A 24474-nucleotide genomic window follows, 5' to 3' on the forward strand; every position below is an offset into this window, starting at 1 on the left:
CATCCTCTGTTAACCAGACAACCAGTGCCAGAGTTGTGTGGGATAAAGTTTGTAAAATGAAGGGCAAATCTAGCAGTGTGCTTGTCGATTTTAGAGCATAACAAGTGTACAATTGTAGACCCAACTGCTATTACCAATATTCTTTGGGAATTATTTGCCAGCATATCTGCTGAAACATCATGCTCCATAGAGTTCCTGCCTTTAAAGCAGCAAATTGAGAAACAAATTCAACTTTTTTTCTTCAAGCAGTGTTCACTCATAACTTACTATTCACTAAACAGGAACTGGAAAGTGCAGTTGCTTCTGCACAGAGCAGTGCTGCAGAACCAGATGATAAAACAATTTCCTTCACGTTCTCTAGAGCTGTTATTTTCCCTCTATAATCAAATCTACCTGAGAATCATTTTCTGGATTCTTGGTGTACGGCAATCAACCTTGTTTTTCTGAAGCCAGGAAAGGACCCTAAAATTACTGCTAATTACCACTCTGTTTCTCTGATCAGCTGCTTATGTAAGATGTTTAAAAAAAAAATAGTCAGTGCTCATCTTACATATCATCTTGAAGCAAAAGACTATTTTCACAAAATCCACTGTGGCTTCTGAAAAAACCAGTCCACTGTGGATGTAGTGCAAGCAAAGCATTTGACTCAGTCCCCCATGAGAGATTACTTACTCTATAAGCTGGAACATATTGGGATTACTGATAGAGTACTTTTAGTTGAATTACTGATAGTTGGCATTACTGAAAGATTTTAAGATGGACTGCAGGGTGTTTGCAGGGCAGAAGGCAGAGGTTTGTGATTAATGGATATTCTTCAAATTGGTGTAATGTCAGAAGTGGAATCCTCGAAGGATTGGTTCTTGGACCACTATTGTTTCTCATTTTCATAAACAAAATTAATAAAGGGATAAAGGGTTTGATGTCAAAATTTGTAGATATAAAGATTGGGAGAGTTGTTGATGATGAATGCCAAGCAACACTCCTTCAGGATGATTTGAACAGGCTTCAAAAATGGTAAGAAATGTGGCAATTTCTGTATTAATGCAGCAAAATGTAGAGTCCTACACTTGAGGAATAGTAACCCCAAATTAACCCATACAATTAAGAACAGCAGAGGAAGAAAGGGATCAGGGAGTTACATTACTGATAGATATGAAGTTTTCTGAGCAGGAAAGCCCATGGTGTCCTGAGTGACATATTGAACAATATCCTGTAAAGATAGAGAGGTCATAATCCCTCTGTATAATGCATTCGTAAGGCTGCATTTGGAATACTGTGTCCAAGTATGGAGACCTCATCTGATTGTTGAAAGGGCCCTTTATGACTCCAATTATGTGGGCTACAAAGCGTGGCAATCAAGAATCTTAAGAGGACACCTGATTGACGTTTATAACACTCTGAGAGGGGTTAATAAAGTGATTGAAGGCAGAATTTTCACTATTATAAAGAATCCCAGAACTAGGGACCATAAATTCAAATTCAAATTACAGGGGAAGAGGTTTAGACTAGATGGTAGGAAGTTTTCTCTTTTTTTTTTTTTTACTGGTGCAGCAGAAGCCCATGGTTTCCTTGAACTATATGGCTAATACTTTATTCTACAATATTAAGTGCCATTTCATTTTATGTTCATTATTGAAGTATATCCTCCTCTCCTTTTTTTTTTTTTTTTTTACACTGGACTATTATAAAATAGATCTGTGTAATAACTATAATTTTTTTTAATAAAAAATGAGAACTAATGTCTCCAGATTATTTCCTTCTCATATGATGTTTCATATAAAATATAATGCTGTCAGATTAAATTTTAACATTACTGCCAATGTCCTATAAGTTTCACCACTGTGTATGGCAGATGGAAGGGCTGTGGTAGTTGAAACATGAAAGTGGAGGGTGATATTGATCACTTGTTATTTTTAAGGTTCAGCACTGACTGAAGAATATTTATGGGGACATGATAGTCTTTTATGTGAGCATATCAGCCATCTCAGCGATAGTGATTTAAAGGATATTCTCAGATCAGGCTGGTTTTAAACTGTAGTAGTGATGGAAAATTGAGAGAGAGAGAGAGAGAGAGAGAGATAGTACATAAACTGATTTACGAAGACGAGAGTGGGTTTAGGTTTTAATGCATTGAAAACAATTTGACAATATCGAATACAAGAAATTGTTCCAGGTGGGTTCCATGAATACTAAAACCAGATTAGAAGAAGCGAGAATGCAAGTATGCTCTGATCTTCTGGTTATTATGAGACCATGGGCAATGGTTTTCGCAGCAGCAGCATCATCATTATTACTGAATATGAGACCTGAGCACACTACTGCTACTATAAACCACAGTCAAAGCAGCAGTCTGTGGAGTGGCAATACGAGGATTCACAAATGAAGAAATTTGAGGCTCAGCCATTCATTGGAAAAATCATGTTTAGTTTTTTTTTTGGACAAGAGAGGGTTTATCCTAGACTTCCATGTATCCACAGTCAATTCTGCTTGCTCTGTGGAGATACTGAAGAAGTGGAGGTATGAATTAAGTGAAGCCAGAAAAGAAAAGAAAATTTCTCCTTTACCAGATCTCACACTAGCATCATGACAAGGGGGGGGGGGACCATTGTGGAGTTAGAGTTGACTAGTCTGATATGGCTCTAATACATAATGATATCAATTCACGTGAAAGCCACAATAAATTTGGCTTTCATGAAAAGTGGTATCATTATGACCATAAAAGTGGTGGTGTTAATATGTGGAAAAGGTGTATTTTTCCACATTATGTAATGTAGTTTAAGTTATGCATATTTGACAGGCATCCAAGAAAAGGTTCGGAGGCATTATTTAATATTTACCCTCATATTTAAAGAATTTATTTCATAATGTGTTCTATATAAATGGAATTTACATAGGTTTTTTTTAATGTACAGTCTGTCCTCGTATAGCACGATAGTTGTGTTCCTAGAAAACCTCGTGCAATATAAACAACAGGCCCTATGGGAAAAGTGGGGTTAGGTGCCGACCGCCCAAGTTTGAACACACATTTGGAACCAAAACATTACCAAACACAATAAATAATTGGGTAATTTTAATCGTTATAAAATACTTACGTATTTTATAACGATTAAAATACGTAATAAAAATAATATTATAATATATTTTTTTTATTATAATATAATAAATAATAAAAAATATTTATTTTTTATTATTTATTTAAGTAATAAAAATTTATTAATAAAATGGTAAAAAATTTATTGTATTAAATAAAATAGTCGTAATAAAATACTTATGTATTTTATTACGACTATTACGTAATAAAATATTGCTACTGCTTTTGCTTCTATCGTAAGCAAACTTGTTTTTTGTTTGATTTTCTATCCAAACAGATGACAGCCGTTCCATCTCTTCCAATTCTTTGTGTCTTAATCTAATGGATTTTAATTACACTTTGTGTTGTTCCTGCTATGAAAGTTGTTTTTATTTTCTCTGCATTCTTTCTAATTCTCGGCGTTGCCTCATTTCGGTCTGTAGCACGTGCAATATCACATGGTCTTTCATTTCGCTCAAAGCGTTTCACAATTTCATATTTTTTTCTCTATCGACAGAGGCGGACTGGCCATAAGCCTTACCCGGGAAATCCCGGTGTGATTTTGGCCATAAACCGTAGTATGAGGCCACTATAAATTCCCGGGTAAGAATTTTTGACCCAGTCCGCCTCTGTTTATCGTTATTGCTTTTTTTTCTCTCTCTCTCTCTGAATCTGCAGTGTCTTCGCCAGGACGCTTCCTTTTCACACCTTTTTAAGTATTTTACTAATTTTTAGGGAATAAAGCGCAATTGCAAAACGAGGAGGCACGCTTGATACACATAAACAAAGCTGTGCCCGTGTAGCAATTGAATAAACAACGCCGTAAAGGCCGAGATACACTATTAACACCTCACATTTTACTAAATGTGAGGTGTTAATATTTCTGGGGGTTACTACCATAAAACAATTTCCACTTGCGTTTCTGCTAGTGGAATCTGTTATAAACTGGTAGTAAACTCCATCTAATTGCATTTGCGGTTATACCGATAGCTGGAATTGTGTTGGTTTTTACGTTATTATGGTGAAATGTGTTTCCCCTTCACTGATATAAAAAACATAAATACATTTTCAGAATCTTCTCTTCATTCCTATCGTGTTGCGTTCGGTTGGGATGATTCTGCGTTCGACTGCCATTTCTTGTAAACACAAAGGTGAATCGTGCATAAGCGAATTCGGTTCGTGTTATATAAGATATCGTTCCCCTATTTATAAATCGTGTATGATCGAATTCGTGTAATGTAAACACGTGTTATACGAGGACCGACTGTATTGTAATTATTATGAGGTTGAACTGTATTTTTTTTTTTTTTTTTTTTTTTGTTATGTCTGATTTGCTTATTCATTTGTTTTATAGTTGCAAATATTGTAATTGGGTATATCACCTGTAATGTGCTGTAATAAACTTTTAAACTTTCAAGCAGTTTCTTGAAAACTTTAGCAGCTTATTAAAGTCCTTGTCTAGGAGAAGCTGAAACTTTTTTTTCAGTTTCTCCTAGATAAGGACTTTACTTACCATCGTCTGTAATTGAATAATCATGTCAGATCATATAATTATCTCAAAATATTTTTGCCAAAAGCCACCCTAAGTTTATGCATCCCAAGTAATGCCAATCTAGGGTAATTGTTACCCAAAGGTGGAACCTTATATTTACAGAATTGCATTTTATTTTTCACTTTTCAGACCAGATGAACAATTTTTCTGAGTCTGATTGAAGCAGCATACCATGGTTAGTATTGTTAACTACCCCTTCAGCCTTTGTACTTTTGGCAAACTTCATATTCTCAGTGGACATTGTATAGGCTGTTGCAAGTACAACATTGCAACGTTGCAAGTACAACGTTGCAAGTACAACATTCTGCCGCTATGATAATTTGTTTCTCTGATTTGCATTCCTGCGAAATCTGTTCTTAGTGGATCTAAATAATGTATATGACTAAGCAGTAAAGTTCCATTTGATGCAACTTTGATATTAAAATTTGGTTATATAAGCTTGGTTTGTAGTGTGATATTTCTCAGCTTCTTGAATCTAATTTACAAAACTTATAAGAGCTTTTCAAGTTAAAGCTCATAGCTTGGTTACTTGTACAACGCATCAACTTTAAGGTGTAAAAGTGTGTGATCCCACTCATACACGATTGACCTTCCAGATTCATAGTGTGTGTGTGTGTGTGTGTGTTTTATTGTACTCGGTGGCCTTAAGAAGAAAATCAGGTTCCAAAAGAGTGAGAAGAAGAAAAAAGTTTATACTGTGAGTGAGAACTTTGAAGAAGTTTTTTTGGACTTATTAAGAAGTAGGTTATCAGCCTCAGAGGTTGTGGTGGTTCAGCATGAATGAATCTTCCGTACATCCTATTAAAATTCATTAAAGGGAAGTATGCAAATCAGTGGAAGAAGATGCATTAGCAACAGCCAAATTTTATTTATTTATTTTTTATATTTCTTTATTTTGTATTCATGTCATGTAGCCCTAAATTTTATATCTCGAGCACACAAATAAAAAGTGAGAGCCACGTGATGGAAGAGTGAGACAGGAAAAAGCCCTCTCTTTGTATGAATGCTTCAAACAATCAGGAGGACGAAGGTTATCATAAAAAATTCCATATTTGGCAAGATTCAAAAGTTATTGCTTTCTGCATAGCATAATGCTAACAGCAGAATTATCACTCACTGACCACATTGCAGCCTGTAAATATCAGACAACAAGTTGATTGAGGGAAATGGGTGTAGGCCAGAACAAGAGTTTAACAAACAAGACCAGCCATCTCTGGAAAAATGCCCAGTAGGGAATGCATTTCAAATATCAAACCTCTGGGTTTAAAGCCATGAAGGATAGACATGCACTTATATTTTGTGGGAAAGTATGTGATCAAGTCCAGATGCTATAGTGCTGTGTGAACCCCAGATCGTTTAAAGGAAATAATAGAAACCTCCTCCTTCTGTTTTGGCAGTTCAATAAGACAATATGGATCACAGAACATTTATTTTGGGGCTAGTTCCACAAATCGAGAAACTTCAGGAACAAATTTTCCTGAAGTTGAGAAATATCTGGCCATGAAGAGAATGGAATTTAACATCCCATTACAAATAATGCTTGGCATCCAGATTGCTTACAATTTGTGCATCTCACTGTAGACATATTTATTTCTCCCAATACAATCTCCTTCATCCAGCCACTTGACCAAGGTGTGATATGCATGTACTAGACTATCTACACTACATATAATCAGAACTGTTCTGTGCATCTGAACAGTTCTAATTATCTCGATCCTGAACTTGACATAAGCCATTGTTGGAAGAACTACAGCACCTGGAGCTACATTATGAAGGTCAATGGGACCACAGAGGAATTAAGCCATGAAGGTATGTTATAAAAATATTTTGGAGGCAGCTGTGAATAACTTCACAGGCTTTTTCGAGATAGATGGCAAAGTCAAGAGCATTGTTAACTTTTCAACAATAAGGCAAAGGATGATATAGGATTACTGAATGGTGATGAGGCAGCTAAAATAAATAAAACCTACAAGAACTTGTCAAGAGTGTGGTGGAAGATGAAGGAGAAGAGAAAGATGAGTTAGCTGTTGATGCAACAGCTAATTGAAAAAAGTGCAAGAGTATGATTCTTTGATGAAAAGGAATTAAGATCACTCAGGAAATGAACAGAAGTTTCTTTCTGTTAAGGGAGATGTTCACAGAACACCAGTGCTGGAAGAAACAACTCCTTATCATATGTTCTTCAAGAATATGCTGCAAGAGAGGGAGAGAATCAGGAATAAAAATCTGAATTTTCAACATTTGATTTTTTTATAAAAAAAATTATAGTATTCAGATACAGTATTTTACAAATTTACAGTATTTTGTATAAAATTTATACTGTATGTTATTTCAGATTTACGAATATGTACATTCAATATATGGAAATAAAGTTTACATACACACGCATATGTTTTATACCTTAGTATCTATAAGCAATACATTATATCTTATATGTTATACATATATTATACCTTAGTATCTATAGGCAAACCCCAATTTACATGAATTCACAATTAAGCATGGGTACCAGAAATCTAACCGTTAGGCTTTATGATCGTTCTGCATAACATACTGTTTTTTTTTTTTTTTTTTTAAAGAGTAGCTACTTAATGCTCATCTGTATTTAACAAAAGGCTGGTTAGAATAATCCTCTGAAAAAGAGAATTGTATTATTTAGGAAACACTATTATTCTGTGGACCAGCAACAGAAAACCAGTAGCATATTTTCTACTAGTGGCACACATAAGAAAATATACTGACACCAGAGGTGGACTGGCCATAAGACTTACCAGGGAAACCCTGGTGGGGCAAAGGCCAATGGAGGCTGGTATGACTTTGGCCATAAACACTAGTACAAGGCCACTGCAAGTTTTCCCTGGTAAGAATTTTTGACCCAGTCTGCCTCTGACTGACACTTACCCACAAAAAATAATCATTTCAATTTTATTTGAATACAAATTTGTTTTATGGTCCATCAGCCACATGTAATGGTGAATGCCATAGTATAATTGTTTGTAAAATTATGCAGCAACCAAGGTCAAATTTCTCATTAGAAACTTTCAAGTTATTACCTTTTTACAATAACAATTAAGATTGTTTACTAACATTAGTCATGTTTTTGTTCCGCCCCTTTTATTGTGGCATGCAAAATTTTCATATATTTTTTTGTAGCTTATATTTGGCACATAGGCCAAAAAACAGTTTCCGTAGCTGTTATAGACAATACCTTTATGCATGTACTGAGTGGCCACTTTATTAGATACACCAACCATTTTAATGAAACAGAGTGCTTCTTCAGTAACAACATCATGCTCATATTGCACAATATAAAGAATGTTGGGCAGACATGTATATGTGCAATTCAGTGCAAAAATAGATGAGAGGAATGAGTTGGCATACCAATATAGTCAGTGCTAGTGTGAATATCTTGGAAACTGCAATCCTTCTGGTATTTTCCTGTACAACTCTGTCTCACTGTATTGTGATTAGTCTAATAACCACACAATGTACAACAAACGTTGATCACATAGTTGGAAACAGCACATTGATGTGAAAGGCAAATGGAGACTGATTAGGAAGATAAGACATGCATGATAACAGAAAAGCTGCAGTCAGTCAAATAATAAGCCAGTGCAGTAACCAAAGAAGTATTTCAGAACACAACTTATGGGATATCGCAGGCTGGCGACCAAACCTGTCAGTGAAAAACAAGAATTAACTACAATTAGGATGAACTCAGCAACACCAACACTTGGCAGTGGTGATTAGAAAAATATTGCATGGTCCAAAGAATCCCAGTTTCTTCTGTTTCATGCTTACAGGAGGACTAAAATATGAGAAAAGCAGCATGAATCCATAGACTCACCCTACCAGGTATCAACAGTGCAAATGGTGTTAGCTGTATAATATTGTGGGAAGTGTTTTCATAATGCACATTAAGCCATCTGATAACTGTGTAACAACATTTGAACACTACAGGTTATCTGAAAATTTATTCTGACCAGGTGCATCCCTTTGTGGCTATAGTTTATCCATCTGTGAATGGGTTATTCCAGCAGAAAAATGTACCATAAGCCAGAGTTATACAGAACTTGTTCGAAGAACATGAGAGTGAATTTAGCCTTGCAATATGAGCCAGAACCAGCTACTTGGAGTAAACATTTGGATGGCGATGTTGTACAATTTACAACTACTATGAAGAGCAGTTGAGTCAACATAGACCAGAATCCCTGTGACACACTTTATACCCCAAGTTGAGTCCATGCCATGAATCTGACGGTTAAGGGGGGCCCTCTACTATTAGGTAGTTATACCTTATAAAGTGGCCACTCGGCATATATGAAAACAAAAGGAAACTAATTCATTTTTACTTGATTTAATTATTCTACTTTTCTAATTATTAGGTAGCCTTAGTCTCAACTAGTGGGTCTGTAAAGCCAGGTTTAACAAATGCATCAACATACAGAGGGGTGCGACGTATATTTACCAGTCGAATACCAAAGACAGAAAGTACATCTTCAGGTATGCAACTGTATATACACTCACACATACTGGGATTAAAAATTAATTTCTCATATTATATTTTTAATTTTATCACTATTTGAAAAATATGTGACTACAACTATCCCTTGAGTTATGCAATTAATGTATTCTGGAAAGCATTACATATTAGGTAAGATTGCATATCTCAGAAATAATTTTATCTCAGAAAATAAGGCTGGATTATGTTCTGTATTGACTATTGGACGTCTTCCCCAGAGATATGCCTATATAGGCATATACACTGCCATGCCATTAATATCTGAACACCACACCATTGAAAATTGGCCGCATCGTACCCAAGCACCACATTCCAGACACAACTATAAATATACTTGTAGGCCTTCAAGGAGAGAGTAGTACAATTGACAGGGGGTGCCCTGCAAAGAATTGTTTGCTTGGAACACAGGTCAATGTTGTTGCAGCGCATGTGCACACACACCATCAGGGAGATGATTAAGATACATATTAGAACCAGTACAGTGTGCAGGATGCTGCATGATATGGTTTACCACAGTCATGGAGATGCTGTCTTGCTTGGTGCAAAGCCAACTATTCTTGGACCAGAGACAAACAGAAAGCTGTGCTTTCGAGTGATGAGTCACAGTGCATAATCTGCCATTCTGATAGCTGTGCGTGGTTGTGGTGGAGCCTAGAGAAAGCTAACTGGCAGTATGATGGTCTGGGACTGTTTTTTATGGTTTGGCTTGGACCATTATTTGTTTTGGACAAACCCATGAAATCTGAGATCTATCTAGACATCCTAGTCTAGATAAGATGTCTAGACTAGGATGTCTAGATAGATCTCAGCATATTAGGTCAGTATGAACGGTATGGTCATTAGATCTCAGCACAAGGTCCATACCTGAATCAGCAGGATGATGCTCTGTCATACTGCTTGCATTGTCACACACTCATTTAAGGATATGAGTGTTGAAAAGATGGACTGACAAGCTCAGAGCTCTGATCAACAGGTGCATGTGAAAAGAGATTGCCCAAAAATAAGAGCTAGACTTGTCACTGCTTTGAAGGCTGAATGGTGGAAAATATTGGAGGACATTTACAAAAAATTAGTAAAGAGCATTTCACAGAGATTTCCATAAAGACTAAAGGTTTCAGCGCGTGTTATTAGTTTTCCTGCAAGTTTTATTTGTAGATGTGCATATTTCTATCTATCTATGTTTGACGTAATATGGCAGATTGCCACCAAGTCGCCGGATGTGGGCATTTTTAGCTTTCAAATTTCTCTTTCTCATGGTTGATAGTTCACGTTCCGTTCATGTTTTTCTATGGCATCCTTCATTCTCTTCCCTTGTGGTATCCACTCATATATAATTTCAGGCCATCTCACTTCATTCATGCACAGCAGATGTTCAAACCACCTCAACCTCCTATTTTCTATTCGTTCTATAATATCTTCATCTGCGTGCATACGTCTTCTTATTTCCTCATTGGTTACCCTCTCTAGCCTAGAAACCCTAGCACTCTAACGTAGGTAGTCCATCTCTAGGGCTCTAACTTCTTTTTGTCACCCTCTTTCAGTGTCCACACCTCACATCTGTAGCAAAGTACTGACTCCACTAACGACTGTCCGATATGTTTTTTAGTTCTATGGGAGATATTGTTGTCCCACCATATGGAGTTTACGGCGCTAAGAATCTTCCTACTTTGATGAATTCTTGTGTAAACTTCCTCTTTCCCTGTTCCTTCCTTAGTTAATCTGCATCCAAGATAGCAGTCAACAAGTTTTAAATATATAGACTGCATAACTTTCAATTCTTCAGGATGTTTTGCTGTGCTTAGGTATTCTGTCTTTGTAAAATTGATATTGAGGCCCCATTGGTCATAGGTAAGATGCAGTTTTCTTAACATGTATTCTAAATTATAAGCTTCTTGTGCAATGATAACTGATCAATGGCAAAATTTAGACCCCATAGATATCTGTCATTAATCGGTACTCACATTCCATAACAACTGCTTCTTTTCCATTCTTGTAAAGCCCATTCCAAGAAAACAATAAAGACAATAGTCTACATCCTTGTCTCAGCCCCTTTGTTGGATAGATTGGGTTAGATAAAGTATTCCTACCTTTAATATATACCATGTTGTTATACAATTCCCTAATCAGTTCCACAAGCTCTGGATCAACTGACATATTTTGAAGGGCTTTCCATAATTCTTTCCTTGGAACAGAGTCATAAGCCTTTTCTAAATTGATGAAGGCAAAGAAGGTATCTTTATTCTTTGCTTTTCTTTTCTCCACCAGCTGTTGTAGAACAAACAGATTGTCCACACAAGAGCGACCTGACCTAAATCCACTTTGTTCTTCACTTTCCTTTACTCCTCTCGTAATTTTAACTGAAGCACTTTAGAGTATAGTCTGGACATAGTGCAATTAACACTTAAGCCTCTATAGTTCCCCGTATCCAGCTTATTTCCTTTTTTATATATGGATGAAATATAACTTACTTTCCTTTCATTTGGAGCTTTCCTTAGCTGTATACAACTGTTAATCAGCTGTGCTATGAGATCAAAAAGATGTGGTGATCCATATTTAATTAGTTCCATCGCTACATTCCCAGGGCCTGGAGATTTTTTTTGTTCTTCATTAATTTTGCACAGTCAAGAACTTGATGTTTCGTAATGTCTATCTCCCTATTATCTACTGGTGGAGGAGTAATTATGCTCTGATAATTACTATCAGATCAGAACCCTCCTAAATGATTCTTTCATTTAGGAGGGTTCTGATTTTCCCACATTGGGCATATCTATAAAGTTCTTATTCGATCGAGATTCATTTCTTTTCAGTTCTCTCAAGCTTCACCAGGCTTCGGATGACTGTGCTCCTGCTAATGAGCTGTCAATTTCGTGGCATCTTTTCTCCCATGCTGCATTCTTGAATTTAGCAATTTTCCTTTTAACTGCTCTATTTTACCTTTTGTATTCTTCTCTGTTTTCCTGATTTTTATTCATTAACCATTTGTTATAGGCTCATTTCTTTCACTAAACTCACTAACTCCTCATTCCACCGATACTGTTGCTTATATTTTTGATCAGTTAGGCCTTGTGTATGTTGATTTTAATGCTGTTATTTATGATCTTTGCCTCTTCTATTTCTCCAATGTGAGATAGGTGGTTCTGGAGTCTTTTCTGGTAAAGATCATTGATACTGTCATGAGTTAGTTCCAGTTTATAAGCAGTATTTTCTTGTACTACCCTATTGTCTTTACTGACCATATTAGGTCTCACTTGTCCCTTATTCTGATATTTGAATAATATCTGCAATCAGCAGGTAATGATCTGACCCACAGTTGGCACCTCTCATTACCCTGCAGTCTTTTGTTGTCCATACTGACTTCTGGCGAGTAATTATAAAGTCTATAATTGATTTCTGCTGGAGTGATGGTTGCTCCCATGTATATCTATGGATGTTTTTGTGTTGAAAAAAGTATTAAGAATTTTCAGGTGGTACTGTTTACAGAAACCGATAAGTCTCCTACCATTGTCATTCACAGTCACTTCTCTAAAGCGACCCACTACATATCATTCCTTTTTGATCCAACCCGTCCATTTAGATCTCCTGTCAAAACTTTTGTTGGTTCTTAACCAAATCCATTTGGCCCCGGGTGCCAAGCGTATTTCGAGGCCAAGCGATATTTTTGCGATATATAGAGAGCTCTTGTAAAGTGATTGAAGTTATTTCCTTTTAAGTTCCTACATTTCTATCAACAGCTTTTCTTTAAAACTAGTTCTTTACTTGAAAACCACTAGTTAGAACACAGAAAGGAAACACACCTTTCTTTTTCCTATATTTCTTGTTCTATTAATCAACTAACACTTCAACCGCTTGGCCTCCGAGCGGCACTGCTCCTGCCTCCCCGTGGCGGGGCCGGAAATCTGGGGGAAAAGTTCTCCCCCAGGGCTAAAAGGAGCAACGATGGATAAAAGTGACTATCCACCTCTAGAGCCTTCAAACTCAGGGCTAGATAAACCAAACGATGAAGACCTGAATCAACCAAAAAGGCTCCGAAGGGAAGTGCAGTGCAATGAAATGCCAAACTTTCTGGTCATACACTCTCTCTCCAACCAACCAGTCGGAAAATTATCACCATTCGTCATCCAGAGATTTCTGGAATCGATTGCTGGAACACCAAAAATGGTTAAACGACTGCAATCTGGAGACCTATTAATTGAAACAGCCAACTCCAAACATTCCGAGTGGCTGCTCAAAACAATGACATTCGGTGGCCTGCCAGTATCCATTACTCCACACAACACCTTAAATTCCTCGAAAGGCGTTGTAACTGAATGGGACCTACTTACAATATCAGAAGAGGAATTAGTTCAAGAACTGAGTAATCAAAAAGTAACCAACGCCAAACGCATAATGACTAAAAAAGATGGAAATCTCGTCCCAACTAGGTCAATCATTTTAACCTTTAGTACCCCAGATTTGCCATCCTCAGTAAAAGCTGGCTATTTAAACTACCGAATTCGGGCTTATATTCCTAATCCCATTCGTTGTTTTAAATGTCAAAAATATGGACATTCCCAACAAGCATGCAGAGGAGAAGCTATTTGTCCTATATGTGGTTCCAAGGAACATACACAAGCAGACTGTTCAGCATCAAGTCCCATTTGCCCCAACTGCAAAGAAAGTCACCCAGCATTTTCAAAATCCTGTGAAATGTGGAAAACAGGAAAAAAAATTCAAAAATATAAAATTGAACACAAAGTCACATACCCTGAGGCATGTAGACAGGTTATGTTGACCATGCCCAGTCGTTCTTATGCATCTCACACTCGAAGCGTTATTACAACAGCAGTACAAACAGATGTATCAATACCCCCCAGCACATCTATGGCTAATTGGGTTAAAAATACATTAACAAATTCAGGAAAAGACACACAAACTAAAACCAGTGAATCGACCAACACTCCAATCACCATCCCAACTGATACTCGGACACTCTCGCATGATAAAGAAAAATTAAAAACTACCAAAGAAAACAAGAAACCTGAATCATCCACCAATAGTATGGAAGTCGACGTACACTCAGATCTTGAAGAACCCATACTAGAACTCCATGCAAATGACACTATGGATACTGGGCGCCCCAGCTTCCCAAAAAAAGACCGGAAAAAGTGCTCAAACAAAAAACAGTCTGATGAATCATCCTCAACTAAACCTAAATGAACCACAGTATCTTACAATGGAATTGCAGAGGTTTTCTTCGCAACACTGACGATATTAAATACCTAATTAACCGATTTTCTCCAGCTGCCTTCTGTCTACAGGAAACTTACCTGACCTCACAAATTTCTCCTTCGATAAAGAACTATTGCCTTTATCGAAGAGATCGAAATACCGCTAATGCTGCCCATGGTGGTGTAGCAATCCTAGTAAACTCGAAGATCCCAACTAGGCATATCATACTCCAAACTGAAATTGAAGCTGTTGCTGTTCGCATAACTCTCCATAATGCAATAACACTTGTCTCAATCTACCTACCACCAAACCGCATTTACTCTTTGAAAGATCTTGAAGACCTCTTTATACAGATACCTCCACCTCTCTGTATATTAGGGGACTTTAACGGGCACCACCCATTATGGGGCTCTCCTAAATTGGATAGACGGGGCCGATTAATTGAAAGCTTTTTAGAGGCACTAAATTTCAGTATACTCAATACTGGTGCACCGACCCACGTACAGCTCCCAGCAGGACACACTTCAGCAATAGATCTCTCGATTTGTTCACCAGTACTAGTCCCAACCATAGAGTGGTATGTAATAAATGATCCCATGGGCAGTGACCACTTCCCAATCGTATGCAACTTTCTGAAAGCAAAGACTCCATCAATTCCGCCCTGCAGAAAGTGGAAATTTGTCCGAGCAGACTGGGCAAAATTTCAATCATCAATCGATCTTGATGAAGAAAAAATCCGCCTCCAACATATTGATGAAGTGACAGAATACATCACGTCGCATCTTCTAAATGTGGCTAAGAACACAATACCACTATCAAATCCTCCGGGCCGAAAGCATCAAAATTACTGGTGGAATGACAAATGCACCACAGCAAAGAGAGAAAAAAACAAAGCCTGGAATTTGTTTCGGCAATGTCCGAGCACAGTGAATCTCATTAATTACAAGAAATTAAGGGCAAAAGCACGCTTCATACAAAAGCAAGCAAAGAAAGAATCCTGGATCCGTTTTGCCTCAAGTTTTCACAGAAATACTGATTCCAAAATAATATGGAAAAAAAATTAGACAGCTGTCTGGTAAGTTTCCTACCATACCTTCTCCAATTCTCTCTTGGAATGGGAAAGATCTCTCTAATCCAGTAGATATAGCTAATGCTTTGGGCAATACTTTTGCCGAAATCTCAGCAGCAACAGCCTATCCTACCTCATTCCAAAGAATTAAAAACACTGAAGAAAAACATGGTATTCACTTCAAAACTGCCCGTCTTCTCCCATATAACAAACCTCTGCAATATTCTGAACTTTTACATGTCATTAAAACCGCCCGAAATGGTGCTGCCGGGCCAGATGGGATTTATTATGTCATGATTCAACATCTTGATGACAAAGCTTTGCGCTGCCTCCTGGTCTTTTACAATCGCATATTTTTAGAAAATGTTTTTCCAGCTACTTGGCATCACTCTACAGTTTTGGCTTTCCTGAAACCTGGAAAAGATCCATCCAACCCCAATAGCTATAGACCAATATCTCTCTCAAGCTGCCTCAGCAAAATTCTTGAGAAAATTATCCACAGAAGACTCGTCTGGATTATTGAGTCGGAACAGCTAATGAGCCATAACCAATATGGCTTCCGTCAAAACAGGTCATGCTTAGATCTTATGGTCAAGGCTGAATTTGCCATACGTAATGCTTTTGTCAAACGTGAACATCTAGTAATGGTTTCAATAGACATAGAGAAGGCTTTTGATACCACCTGGCGGTATGGTATACTTAGTGATCTTTACCTTCTCGGACTACGAGGCAACCTTCCTATATTTATTCAGAACTTCTTACATACTAGATCATTTCAAGTTCAATACCAACATGCCCTTTCCACAACTTTCATCCAGGAAGAAGGTGTTCCACAGGGATCAGTACTGAGTGCCACTCTTTTTGCTCTGAGAATAGATTCTATCACTAAGCAGCTTCCAAATACAGTTGACTTACCTTTATGCAGATGACCTTTCGATCTCCTGTCATTCTCAAAACATGAGGTCTATTGAAAGACAGCTTCAGATAGCACTTAATAAAATTCAACAATGGGCGAACCTCAATGGTTATCGGCTCTCACAGCAGAAAACAGTTGCCATCCACTTCTGTAGACAACGCAAACTTCATCCAGATCCCGAACTTCAAATTTCTAACATCGTTGTCCCAGTCACCAGCAACATCAGATTTCTTGGATTAATCCTGGACAACAAGTTAAATTTCCAGATCATATTAAAAATGTACGGACCTCATGTCTAAAGAAGTTAAACATACTCAGAGCTTTATCTGCCCAAACGTGGGGTGCAGATCGTACCTCGCTTCTTCGTTTATACAGGGCATTAATCAGATCCCGTCTCGATTATGGTGCCCCAATCTATGATTCTGCCAGAAAGAGCGCATTACGCTGGCTTGATCCAATTCAGCACAGTGCTTTGAGAATTGCAACTGGTGCATTCAGAACGTCGCCAGCACATAGTCTCTACATTGATGCTCATGAGCCCCCACTAACTTTACGCAGGAAAACACTGTTACTCAAATATGCTGTCAAGATACAAAGTTGTGCCTCTCATCCCGTTCAGTCATACCTTTTCAACCCACCATTAGAAATCCTATACAGAAACAAACCTAGTATAGTAAAGCCAGCTGGTCTTCGCCTTCTTGAATTGGTGCAAGTTTGGAATATTTCCATCCATTCCGTAAAGCAAGTGGCAACTTATACTCAGCCACCATGGGCTCCTCCTCCTCTTCCAACCTGTGACACTTACCTCTGTCAATGGAGAAAGAATACTTTGCAACCATCAAATGTCAACCAAATTCATGCAGTTCACACTCAAAGATATACTGATTTCTCCCCAATTTATACAGATGGCTCTAAATCTAATTCAAATGTTGGAGCAGCTGCAGTGTTTCCGAATACAACTGTATCAGTTTCCCTTCCATCAGAATTTAGTATATTTTCTGCTGAATTATATGCAATTAAACTAGCTTTAGAAAATCTCTATTCTGACAGTTCCTTAAAATCAGTTATTTACACTGATTCACTCAGCTCAATCATGACATTATGTAATTCCTCAGATAAAGTTCACCCTGTTCTTGATGAAATCAGAAGCTTATTACTGCAAATTAAAGAACGCAACCAACTGGTCACTTTTTGCTGGATTCCAGCCCATTCCGGTATTTTAGGCAATGAACTGGCTGATAAAGCTGCAAAAAACCCAACTACATTTGATTTAACCAATATCCCTGTTCCAGCATCAGATTATGCACTAACCGTTCATGCTGCTTGCCTATCACAGTGGACAGCACTCTGGCACTCTCAGACTAATAATAAACTCTTTCAGTTTAAACATGATCCAAAAATTTGGCGCTCCAGTATCCGTACATCGAGACAAGAAGAAGTAGTCCTTTCAAGGGCAAGAATAGGACATACCCATCTGACCCACCTTTATTTACTCACAGGAGATGACCCACCACAATGTACACATTGTTCTAATAATTTGACTGTAAAACATATTCTTATTGACTGCCCCTATTATAAACAAGCCAGAACTTCATCCTTGATATCATTGGTTAACCTTCATAAACCAATAACTCTTGAAAATCTCATTGGTGATAAGGCAAATATTTCCGAATTTTTTGACTTTTTTGATTCATGTGTTAATATAATAAGTGAATAGGCACATTATAGCCTTAGCAGCTTATGTGCCATTAAGCCTCCAGAACAACAACAACAACAACCAAATCCATTTGTTCATAAGGCATATGGTAGAACTTATCCTTTTCAGCATCAGGCACATCGGCTACAGGTGCATATACACCCAGCATAGCCATTTCCTGGCCGTGTATGTTGAAAATAACTTTAATGCATCTTTCATTAATTTGATCATAGCCATTAACAAATCCTTCTAGTCTCTTGTCCACTAGAACACCAACACCTGCTTTAGCTCTTTCTGATTTTTCAACCCCACTCCAGTAATGAGCATATTCTCCAATCTGTTCATTCCCTTTTTCTTTGTTTCGGTCATGACAAGAATATCATGGTGCATCTCTTTTACTCCTATAACTATCTCTTGTGTCTTGTGTGAGCTTCCCGAACATTCCATGTACCAATACGTATAGTCCTTTTTTCCGCACTTAAGTCATTTTCCCTTTAGTCCATCTGACTTCTTTGCAATAATGGTATTTTTAGCGGTAAAGTGTTTTTTCCAATTGTCAAGGTGCTGGCCCTACACCTCAACCTGAGGGACAAAGGATTTGGTATTATGGTTACCTTCCCCTAGCCTTTGCTGATCCAACAGCTCATCCTGCAAGGCAGCAAGTTGGCAATGCTTATAAGGCAGTATTACCTCGCCTTGACACAGAGATATCATTGAGTTATTGCGGCATTTAAATTGGAATAAACCTACCACAGTTTATCCCTCCGTACTCTGTTATCTCTGCCGCCTCGGTATGGGACTGCTTATTGGTTATTCGCGGCCAACCCACATACTATGGGCCATTCGCTATCCATGGCTGAGGCCCGCCCCAGAAGATATGCAGATTTCTGAATATTTATGGTTGGAGAGTATGTCTCTGATATTAATTAGAACACATGGTTATAATTACAATCAGGCCTCTTTTTAACGAACTTCCATATAGTGAATTTTTCTGTATAGCAAACTTTTTTGATTTCCCCTTGGTTACATTGAAAATAGTTTCTGTATAATGAAGAAAATTTCAATACAACGAACTGATTTTGAGAGACCTAGATACGCATTGTTTGCACCTCTGGCTCTTAGGCAATAAAACTGATTCTGTAGAAAGCATGAATTAAGAGCTAAAAGGATAAAGAATTAATTCCTTTAGCTTTTAAAAGCTTAAAGGGATTAAATCCACGAATGAATTAAGAGCTAAAACATTTTACAATTTAGTGGTGCTCATAAAACCCTGCTGGAGGAAACTGGCCAACCACTGCACGGGATGGAAAAAGATCGAAGGTTTTGGAAGAATCCTTTGCCGAGCAGTGAGTCAGCAAAGGCTAAAAAGAAGTAAAACACATGGCTCTGGTTAACCTATTTTCTGCCCTAAGCATCCTATTAGAGAATTAGGAGAGTGATTTTCCTTTATCCCAGAAATTCATCTGTCATCTTGAAGAAATGAATCATCCACACTTTCACCAAATTTCACCTGGCTCTATTTACATGGTTGGTACAGGTGGTCCCTAAATCAGTTTGGTTTTAGCTGCTGTGCAAACCACCTTACAGTGTCTAAGAGGAAATCATTGCATATAGTGTGAAAAGGGTGGAAGTGCTTAATAGTGTAGCTCGGGACGTTTAAAGAAAAAATGCATTGAAATTTGGTATTCCTGCCAGTAGTGTATTAACCATTCTGAAAAGCTATGTTTCGATTTTCAAACTGTTAGAGGAAATGGGATCTGGTTGGAAGGGTGAGAAATTATGCCTTTGTGAAGATGTAGATAAAATAGTTTTTAAGTGGAAGAAGTTGATTCGAGACCAAAATGTGCCGATATCAGGGCCATTATAATAAAAGAAAAAGCTATGAAGTATGCATCTTTTCTGGGGCATAAAACACTCCAAGCCAATTCTGGATGGCTGGACAAATTTAAAGAGTGCCATGGTTTACTCAAAAAAAGTTATTTCTGATGAAAGTTGAGTTGCAATCGAAGAAGATTATGCACATTGGAAAGAAAAAGTTTTAAAAAAAATTATGGAGGACTACAAGCCCAAAGACATATCCAATGTTGATGAAACATGTCTATTTTTTAAATGTTTGCAAAACAAGATGCTGACTTTTAAAGGTGATAAATGTTTAGGTGGTAATAATAGTAAGGAGAGAATTACAGTCTTGGTTGGTGCAAATATAGCTGGTAACAAAGCTTTTGATAATAGGCAAAAATAAACAACTCCAATGTTTTAAAGGAGTAAAGTTGTTGGAGTTGGACTACAGCTGCAACAAACAACCTTAGATGATAAGTGAAATTTTCGAACAGTGGATTTTAAATTTCGATAGAAAGATGATGAAAGAAAACAGAAAAATCACGTTGATTGTTGACAACTGCCCTGCTCATTTTCACTCAGTAATTTCGAAACTTACAACTGTGAAGCTTGTTTTCTTCCCTCCGAATACCTCGTCTAAACTGCAGCTAATGGGCCAAGGATTTGAAAGTGCACTACCGAAGGTGCATACTAAAAAAAATTATACCAAAACTAGAAACCAACCAGCCTATAGATTCTGTTATTTAAAGATTAAATGCACAAGGCATAATGCTATATGAGTTATAGATTTGTGAATGTGCATATCAAAGTTGGCAAAAGTGTGAAGTCAAGGTGTGATGGAAACAATGATTAAGACATGTTTCACAAAAGAAGGTTTTACTAAAATGCTAATTACAGCGATGAGGAATGATCTACTACAAGACATTGAGCAACCTTGGGAAGAGTTCCAAGTGAGATTTGATCAGTGGAGAAACTGTTCTTGACGAATTTTTAGGAGTTGATAATGATGTCATAGTAGCTGAATATCCGAGTGACTCCAACAGTATTTTTCATTGTTGAAAAGGTCATATTTCTGTTTAAGGAATTTTTTCAAGGGAACAATCACTTCTGTTATATAGAGGTCCATCTGTTTATCAAACATCATTTCAAGTGTTTTGTATATGTGCTATGTGTTAGTGTAGTAAAGAGTGATTACACAAAAATAATAAACAGTAAACTCTTTAAAATTTGTCACCCTTATAGATTGAGAGATGTCGGATTTTAAAATTTTTTGGATTTTCGAGAGGTATACATAACAGTTGAGCAGTTTTGGAGAAGAGAAGCACATTTCATTTAATATTAAGTACTAATAATTGAACTTATTTATATCTGTAAATGTTTATATTGACTAAAAGGTATTGCCAATGGTTAAAATTTTAATAACAGTTAAATTTGTTAAATTTATTTGGAAAATGTCAGAATTAGCAGTAGACAATAAATTAATATCAGAAATTTGCAATAAACATAATCTTGGCAAGTGTCAGAATATCAGTGAATGTGCTCAGAGAAAAAAAATACTTTTGCATTGCAGAATGAGAAAAAAAATTAACTATTCTTCTTGAGCAGTAATTACAGTAATAAGGCAATTTTTATCACTTTACATAACATTTTGCTTTTAATAAAGTACTGAAGAAAAATTCAATAAATTCATCTTATGAATAACAAAGTTTGCCAAGTTTTCATTTTTTGCCATTATAATTATAGCAGGAAGAAAAACAACAGGCAGTAAAGGTCCCTCACTAAACTTTCCTCTCCCCCCCCCATAACATTAGTATAGAGTCAGAAGCCAAGGGCATGTTGAGCTACCTCATTTTCTCTCTGCTTTAATCATGCACTGCCATACTGTATGACCAGTTATAACGTTAGCAAAATACTTTGATTCTGTGGAATTAAATGTATTGTTCGTTTATGTCAGTAAATTGCTGTTTATGAAAGTAATAACTAAAGGTTTAATGAAGCACATTTTTCCAGCTGTACTGACACTGGGCATTTTCAGTCTCTCTTTGCTCTGAGCTGGGACAAAGACTAAAATAGAGAAATTCAGACTTATATGTTTGCAGGACTTGCCTTGCCCTTTCATCTTCTTTTGAAGCCAAAAGAATTTAAACTGTTTTGCTATGTATGACATCTTTGTGATGTCATACATCACAAAAATACTGGCACAAAGATGTTATACAGAGATTTCTAACAAAAATAAAAAGAAGAGTTTTACTGGAAAATATTTTGTACAGAAATTCAAAAATATGGTGCTGTATATCAGTCGAGCTAATGCAGTTATTTCATCAGTTATGCAAGTTTAGTGTATGAATTTCTGCATGTGTGAATTGTGCTTTTGAAAATTTTTTTGAAATACATGACACATTCTGAGTTAATATAAATTTGTAATGAAATTCATCACTAAATAAAAAATAATATAGGCCTGACGTAGCCCAGTGGTCAGGAGCGAGGGTGCATAGCACGCGTTCCTTGAGTGGACCGGGGTTCAAGCCCGTGACTACTAAATACGATAAATATTTGTATTGACGATTTATTGTAAACTCTACTGACTTGGTTGTCGTGCCGGAGTATAAACAGAAAATTTATTTATTTATTTATTTATTTATTATTTAGAATCTGTGCTATACTGTACAAATATTTTTAGAACAGCATATCTGCATACATCTTAATGTATAAAAAAAGAAGAAAAAAAACCATCACAAAGTGGCAGCTTCATGTAATTATCATGGGATTAATCACGTGTGTACAAGGTAGCCAGTACCTACATGCATTCAGGGAACAACTGAATTTTGCCACAACAGTACCCACACACATTAAATTTTCTTTTACATTCTTCTCTAATATTTCTTATTTGCATTTAAAGATGGCCTATAACTAGAGAAAACTCTGTAAAATCCGGCAACTTAAGAATCATCCTTTAAAATCTGGCACTTTACAGTCATCTTTTAAAATGTGGCACTTTAACAATATGGAATTATTTAAAATTTGACACTTTGCAATCTGGAATTCTTTAAAATACAGGACATTTCACAAAAAAAATCTATATTTTAAATCCAGAAATAATAGAAAGAAATCTGGCATTAGTATTAGTAGGGCATATGATTCAAGAAAACAAGCTTATGTAACAGAACCTTGCAGAACATTTTTGGGCTACCAACCACGATCTTGACCCCAAGCGCGACTTTGAGATAGTGGACCACGCGCGACACTTTCGCCACCGCCTATGGCTAGAGTCACTAAACATAATGAACAACCCTAAGGCATTAAATCGCCAGAAAGGCATGCGTATACATCCAATCCTGGAGACAACCGTTTTATTGATGGATGATCACTGGCGCAAGGCAGCACACGTCCGTGCTACAACAATGACGAATGAGTAACGTGCCACAGTTTGCTTGTAATGTATTTAAAAATTCTGTCAGTTGAGAAAGGGACACGAGTTCCGAAAGCTTCTGGAAATATTTTATTTTATTTTATTTTACTGGGTATACTTTAAATAAATATCTGTTAGAACCTATCAACTTCCACAATGCAGATGAAAGTTTGTTCCAGCATTCAACACCTCGCTGGCTAAAGGCAAATTTCCGCACATCTATTCTATAACTATGTTTCCTCAGTTTGAATTTATGCCCCCCCCCTCCAGTTCGTAATCTGAGCAAGAGGAAGAATCCCATCAGAATTGAGCCTGCAATCCATTCAAGGCCTTATGCACCTTGATCAGATCACCTTGCAGGTGCCTAGTCTCCACAAGCTGTAATTTGCAGAACTTAAGCCTTTTTTGGTAAGACCACCCCTTCACTTCCCTCACCAACCTTGATGCCCTTCTCTGTACATCCTTCCTAAAATGAGTCTTCCAGACCTGTATGCAGTACTGAATGCGTGGCCTGACCATTGCTTTAGGGATTATCACCTCCTTTTCCCTACTGGCAAAATTCCTGTATATCATTGAAAATACCCCATTACCTGCTCTGGCAGTCTGTCTGCACTGCCCAGAAAACTTCATATCTGACTGCACAATTACTCACAGATCTTTTTCGTTTTATACCACCCTAAGTGTAGTACCACACGGTTGGTACAGTACTTTGCATTTGTCACTGTTAAACTTCGGTTGTCACTTCTCAGCCATCTACCCAGCTTTTCTAGATTCTGTTGCAGTAGCACAATGCAATTGCTGTCATTAACAACTCTGCCAACTTTTGTATCATCTGCAAACTTCAACACTAAGCCAGATATACTTTCATCAATATCATTGATAAATATACAAAACAGCAGCAGGCCCAACACCGAACCCTGTGGGACTCCACTAATAACGTTAGTCCACGAAGAGCAGCACCCATTGATTACCACCCTCTGTCTTCTCCCACTCAACCATCCTTTTATCCATTGTAGCAACTTACCCTTAATACTATTCTGCTCCAATTTGTACAGTAGTCTTCCTTGCCAACAGTGTCAAAAGCTTTCTTGAAATCCAAGTATATGACATCAAAATTATTTTTTTGCATCCAGTTCCTTGTAACCACATCATAGTATCCAATCAGATTTGTCAGACAAGACTTTCCCTTAACA

At 37.1% G+C, this 24474-nt stretch overlaps 1 protein-coding gene across 1 annotated transcript in view; it reads left to right on the forward strand.

Moving 5' to 3' along the window:
• The window catches only part of E(bx) (nucleosome-remodeling factor subunit NURF301 E(bx)), a 693176-nt gene that overhangs the window by 340241 nt on the left and 328461 nt on the right, over positions 1–24474 (forward strand). The window contains exon 14 of the mRNA XM_090382976.1: positions 9008–9125. Coding sequence (XP_090239102.1) covers positions 9008–9125 — 118 coding nt within the window. The remainder of the gene's footprint in view (positions 1–9007; positions 9126–24474) is intronic.

Source organism: Mastigoproctus giganteus, chromosome 10 (genome assembly GCF_048544385.1).
Source record: "Mastigoproctus giganteus isolate SK-2022 chromosome 10, ASM4854438v1, whole genome shotgun sequence".
In the NCBI taxonomy this organism is placed as follows: domain Eukaryota; kingdom Metazoa; phylum Arthropoda; class Arachnida; order Uropygi; family Thelyphonidae; genus Mastigoproctus; species Mastigoproctus giganteus.